Source organism: Sceloporus undulatus, chromosome 3 (genome assembly GCF_019175285.1).
Source record: "Sceloporus undulatus isolate JIND9_A2432 ecotype Alabama chromosome 3, SceUnd_v1.1, whole genome shotgun sequence".
Lineage (NCBI taxonomy): Eukaryota > Metazoa > Chordata > Lepidosauria > Squamata > Phrynosomatidae > Sceloporus > Sceloporus undulatus.
In genome coordinates this window covers 111722973-111729152 of record NC_056524.1, presented here as the reverse complement: position 1 = coordinate 111729152, position 6180 = coordinate 111722973, and the positions used below count along the sequence as shown (strand labels likewise).

The 6180-nt window shown below is 40.0% G+C and overlaps 2 protein-coding genes across 2 annotated transcripts in view; both read left to right on the top strand.

The window, feature by feature from the left end:
- Positions 1-6180, top strand: part of BIVM (basic, immunoglobulin-like variable motif containing) — a 53293-nt gene that overhangs the window by 14606 nt on the left and 32507 nt on the right.
- The window catches only part of LOC121925843 (protein-lysine methyltransferase METTL21E-like), a 19232-nt gene continuing 18275 nt past the window's right edge, over positions 5224-6180 (top strand). The window contains exon 1 of the mRNA XM_042458418.1: positions 5224-5268. Within this exon, the coding sequence (XP_042314352.1) occupies positions 5224-5268 (45 nt within the window). The remainder of the gene's footprint in view (positions 5269-6180) is intronic.

Below are 6180 nucleotides of genomic sequence, written 5' to 3'. Positions count from 1 at the left end.
CAGGAAAGTGCACAAGGCCCACCATCTCCATGCACAACCCTCAGACCTAACCAGGTGTCACTTGGAGTGGTCGACATCCCCCTCAGTGATGCCACTGGCTGCACACATGTCACGCTGCAATGGGGACAACGGGACTTGAGGTCCCACATCTTTCTTATCCAAAATGGATTCCCCATGAACACAAAGGGTCAACTGTACAAGATCAAGATGAGTTGTTGGAGAAAGTTGGTGCAAATGAATTGTGGTGGTTAATAATGCAAACTATATACAGAAGTGGGAATTTCATAAAAGCACAATGTTATTTCTACAAAATATTATTTTAAAAATAGTTTCTATTCATTATGCAAATCATAACAAATGCTAAAATAAGTATGTTTATTTTCCTACAATACTTCTACCATGAAAACGAGTGACTTAAAAAATCAGAACAACAGAAAAATCACACTTGCAGACAGAAGGAAATATTTCATCAGTTGACATATGAGACAGATCTGAATAAAATGAAGCTTGTTTATCTAACGAGACTATGCACAAAAAAATTATTAGCAACTGGTTCCTTGATATAACCAATCAACAAACTAGTTGCATTATGACATTTCCTGATTCTAAAAAAAGGTTTCTATTTTGGTACACAGAAGTTATCATACAGACATGAAGCCCAAATCTTTTACTGATCTGATCTAAGAATACAAGGCTAGCATCTTTGAAAGAACAGCAGAGGGCAAAAAGGTAAGACGATGTGGTCAGTTGTCCATCTACATTGTTTTCATTAAATAGCTGTCTTTAAAATTCTATTTTCAACAGGTACATAATAAAATTATCAACTTTCACTGTTAAGAACTTAGAAAGCTCACACTTCAGTACTTTACATTAAGTGGATTTTAGCCTTATGAACCATGCGCAATTGTACAAATAACCTATTTTTATGAAATAAGGAAAGGGTGAAAGAGAATCAATTTATTAATCTAAAGACCATTTTTATAGTAAAATGAACAGAACTGCTTCCAACTGGCTGATATAATGCACAGGCTAGGTATAAATATGGCCCTTTTCATATTATCTTAAAGGTTAGAGATAAGTTAGTAATAAACAATCTAAACTAAGCCATAGACATTACATGTTGGGCCTGGAACTTACATTTCTCTTGGCAAATTTACAGCCATCTTTTCTGTACCAATCCAAAGCATTCTAATTTGCAGTCGACAAACATCAAGGCACAAATATTTATGTTCTCTTCCTCCCAATGTGATCTGCAGATAAGGGGTTTGTCTACCACTCACTCTTTCTTTGGTTGCTTAGGTTAAAAAGTATGCAAAGCACAGCACTTTTGAGACTAAATGAAAGAGAAGAGTTGGTAGTATGAGCTTTAGTACTCTTGAGATACGTCCTCAGATGTGTGAGCTAGAGTGGAAAGTTAAATGGTGGGGGAGAAGTGGTGGCAAAAAGGAGCTTTCACATTTGAGACCCTGTCTGAGCTTTGTAAGCTTTGCTGGGACTTGGCTAGGAGGGTGTAGTTGCACTGCTGCTCCTGCTTTCTTTTATTAGACAGAATGAGAGAAGCGGTAGCACAAGAAATCATTTCTTGTGTGAGAGTGGACACTTGAAGCTGTGTGGGGAAGACATGTCTCTGGGGGATGAGTATCTGTGCTTGATTCTTGGAAAGAGCCATTTGTCTTGGAGAGGCTCCTGTGGTTAAAATCTCTCCCTTCTGGCCAGTCTTCAGTCCAGAGCACATCACTGCACCTTTCTCTGCCCCGATGAAGGATTGAGACTCCTTCCTTCTCTAGGGAGAAGCTTTTCCCTTGCACCTGATCACTCTGGGAGCACAAACTAAGCAGCTGGGTGAGCAACAACCAAGAGACCTCTTGTCCACACTGGCCTTTCCTGCAAGGCTGGCACGGGTGAGAGGCTTCTTGGTTGCTGCTCAGCCAGCTGCTCACTTGTTGTTTCCAGGATGACAGGGCACAAGGTGAACAGTGACTGAACAACCAGTCAAACAGCAACCGATAAGCCTCTTGCCTGTGCCAGCTTTAGCTACAAGGCTGGCACAAGCAAGAGGCTTCTTGGTCGCTGCTCAGCCAGCTACTTGGTTGCTGCTCTCAAGGTGACTGGGTGCAAAGGGAGCAGCAACCAAGACTAGTTGCTTTGCATTTGCAGCAGAAAAGGTAACAGTAAAGGGTTTCCCTTGACAATATTGTCTTGTAGAGGGCAGCGCTCATCTCCATTACTAAGCTGAGGGAGCCAGTTTTGTCAGAGATGATTCTATGGCCATGGAGCCAGCATGACTATACGGAGAACAGTAGACCTAATATCAAAAAATATGTACCGAGAGGGGGGGGAGGACGCTAGGGTTGCAGCTCAAAAAGAAGGGGGCAGTAGCCCAAAAAAGTTTGGGGACCACTGGGTTAGTAACTTGTGCGCTTATTTGCAAAGCTGCATTACTACAGCAAGGTACTGCAAAATATCTGGTGTGTAGGTTGAAGTACCACAGATGTGACAGCTGCAACCTTTTAAAACAGGTGGGGTAGATGAATCATCTGTCCTTTGTCCCATCAAATTTCTCTGTCCTTTTCTGTCCTTTATAATGCAGTTGCATATTGCACTGTGCTTCACCTGGACTCTCTGGAACAGTTCTGTCAACCAGTTTTGGCACTAATAATGACAAACTGCAAGAGAATCAGCTCACAGTAATGAAAGCTTTGTTAAAAAAATTAGCAAGTGTCAAAGCTAGTGATGCCTACCATTTCTGCAATTTTTTCAAAGGCAACTCAAAGAAATCGCAATTCCAAAAATGAAGTGAGAATAAGAGTCTTTTCTTTGCCACATATTTTTTCAGTCACAAAAGCCAGAGCGAAGAGGTGGGGAGGGAGGTACAAAGCAATAAATGTCTCCAACCCATCCAAGAGAATGAAATAAGGCAAAAGCCTTTCTGATGTTAGAAGACATGGAGAGGCAAACTTCCTCTTCAAAATATCTCTGGTTGAAAGACTTTGTGGGGTTTATGTTTCTCCACTTTTACCACGTTACCTCATTTCATATTTGAGGCACATAATTAAGAGAAGGTAAATAAAATAAAATAGAGAGGTTACTTTTTGCCATGAATGATATGAGCTACGCTTGCTGCTCAGAATTTGCCACTTGCTAAATTAGGATTGCATCAGTTTCATCCAATCAGTAAAACCAACGGCAATTCAGGAAGTCTTTTTGTTGTGGATAATTATGCAATAATGACTGAGTGTTGTTGTTGTTAGTAACTGCTCTCAATTCAGCTGCAACTCATGGCACCCCTGTGAATGGGACTTCTCCAAGACCCCTTGTCCTCCACTGCTCTGCTCTGATCCTGCAGACCCAGGCCCATACTCTCCCTGACTGAGTTAATCAATCTTGTGTGTGGTCTTTCTCTCTTTTTTATTGCCTTCCATCTTACCTAGCATTACCATATTTTCTGGTGACTCATTCTGGTGACTTCAATTTATGTAGATTCTCCACGGTCATTATTTTTGTTTTCTTTATGTTCAGTATTAAGCATGCCTTTGCAATTTCTTCTTTGATTTTCCTTAATAATTGTTCCAAGTCTGTGATGTTTTCCACTAGTACTATGGTGTCATCTGTATATCTTACATTGTTGACGTTCCTTGTCCTAGCTACAGATTTTTCATCACGACTATCAAATGTAGCGGCACTCCCATGTCTTTAAGGGTGTTCCATAACTTTTCATCTATGCAGTCAAAGGTTTTGCTGTAGTCTATGATAGGGCTGGGGAGTAGTGGTGATTTGGGGGTTACTCCTTGTCCTACTCCGGAGTAAGATTTTTTTTCTTAATGTTACTCTTATTCCTGTACAAACCTCTTACTCCTTAACTCCTTACTCCTACTTCTACTCCCAGTCCTTGGGAAAAGCCCCGGTTGCGTTGTAAGGCTGGTGTGTGTGTGTGTGTCTGTCTGTCTGTCTGTCTTTGCCTCCCAGTCCCAGTGCAATATTATATAGTGCAATATAATAAAATTGTTTTTTTGTGTGTTTGCATGTACAATATAATAACAGGAATAAGGAGTAACAAATATATTACTCTTACTCCTACTCCTTACTCCTCTTACTCCTTTCTCCTACTCCCAAGCCCTGGTCTATGAAGCACATTTTCTTCTGGAATTCCTTGGTTCTCTCCATTAACCATCATATGTTTGCAATGTGGTCCCTAGTGCCTCTTCCTTTTCTGAACTCTGAAATCTAATTCAGGACTTACAAAAAGATTGGGCATTAACCTTAGAACTACTTCACTCAAAGCTATCAGTGATCTCCAACCAAATTTTAGATGCAGAAGACATGGCAAGTGCTGCTTTTCATCAAGGCACTCAGAATTCAAAAGCTGTAGGACATTAACTCCCAATTGCAAGAACAAGGGGAAAATTTGGAAAACCGAGACAGACAATTGAACATACATCTGAAAGGTATTCCAGATATGATTTCTCCAACCATATCTTGCAAGTCTCCATCCTTACGTGGATTAACAAATTATGTCCTTAAGTAAACCTGACTTCAAATGACATCAAACGTCTCCATTGATCCCTTGTCCTATAGAGATCCTCTAACAGATGACCAAGGGACATCATTATACACTTTACAAAATTCCCAAGAAAAACGTAAATATTAAATTTGTTATCATGCATTGCTAGCCTGAATTATGAGGGAAATAAGGCATTTGTTAACCAGGACATCTCAACAGTAACACTGAGAAAAAGGCATTCAAGCCTTTCACCATGCTATTGATATCAACAGGAATAAAATACAAATGGGGATTCCCCTTCAAAATCATTATTTTCTATAAGGGTGAGACTCTCATTGCCAGCTCTGCGCAACAGACGTTCCAGATCTTGGAAGCACTTGACATCAAATTGCCTGCAGCCTTGGAGAAAGAAATGCACTCAAACAGATTCACTAAGACTCCTGAGGACAACGATTCACAAGGAGCAAAATGGCAAACAATGCAAAGAAAGAAAGACAATAAGAACATGATCAACTCCCTGGCTTCAGTTTGAAGGTAATTAAGCTCCTTGTAAGGTATTTCCCCCCCCCCGCCCCCGTCACCATCCCCATTCTCTCTTTGGAAGTGCAGAAGAGAAATCGCACACCCTACACTTTGTTTTCCCACCAAAACAACTGTCAGCTATAGCAACCATCTTTGACCACAACTTACAAATGTGACTCTTTCAGTTTTAATGTAAGAAAATGGCTTTGCCTGAAAAGACAACCCATGTCTTTACAATTATAAAGGTAAAGATAGTCCCTTGACATGACTGTCTAGTCATAACCAACTGTTTGAGGCTGTGCTCTAAGCCGAAGAGTCAGCGTTGTCCAAGAATTGCTCTGGTGGTCATGTGGCCAGCATGACTGTACCAAACACTGTTACCTTCCCATTGAGAAGTGATACCTATCTATCTACATGCTTATGCATGCTTTCGAACTGCTAGGTTGGCAGAATCAGGGACTAGTGACAGGAGCTCACCCGAACATGCAGCACTTAGGCCGTGAACTGCCAACCTTCCGATCTTCTTATCTTCAGAACTGGCATCTTAACCGTTGTAGCGACAATTGCAGGGCCTCTAATATTGCTTATCTAAAGGGTGAGGGAGGAGGGAAAGAAAGGGGAAAATCTATTTCCTATAATGCTGATTATAGGAAACCTGATAGGTTTTTTACATTCTTTTTTTTTATTTATTTATTAAAAAGAAAAATTCATTACATATATACAATGTAGTAGGACAAAAATAGTCCTCTTACAATAACCGCATACTTCATCAACTTACGACTTCCTTGATCTTCCTTGATCTTCCTTGATCTTCCATTCTGACCTTAGGTGCTCTTATATATCTGTTTCCTCCTCTTCTTCTTTAACAGCAATTGACATAAATTTTTCCTCTATACCCATATGTACAATTTCACCCATCTCACTGTGAGATCTACATTTTTCCTCAATTATATATACAGTCTGCGTTCCCATATCTTTCATTATATCTTACTTATCTTAATCATATGTAAATATGTAAATAAGAGAAAAGAAATCGCCTTATGTCCAACCTCCTATCTCTTAAATTATTATTACCCCCGCTTCTATATTTACATTATGGGATATCTTTAAATTTACTCCGACCATCTTCTTTTACAGAACAACACTAATAATTTCCA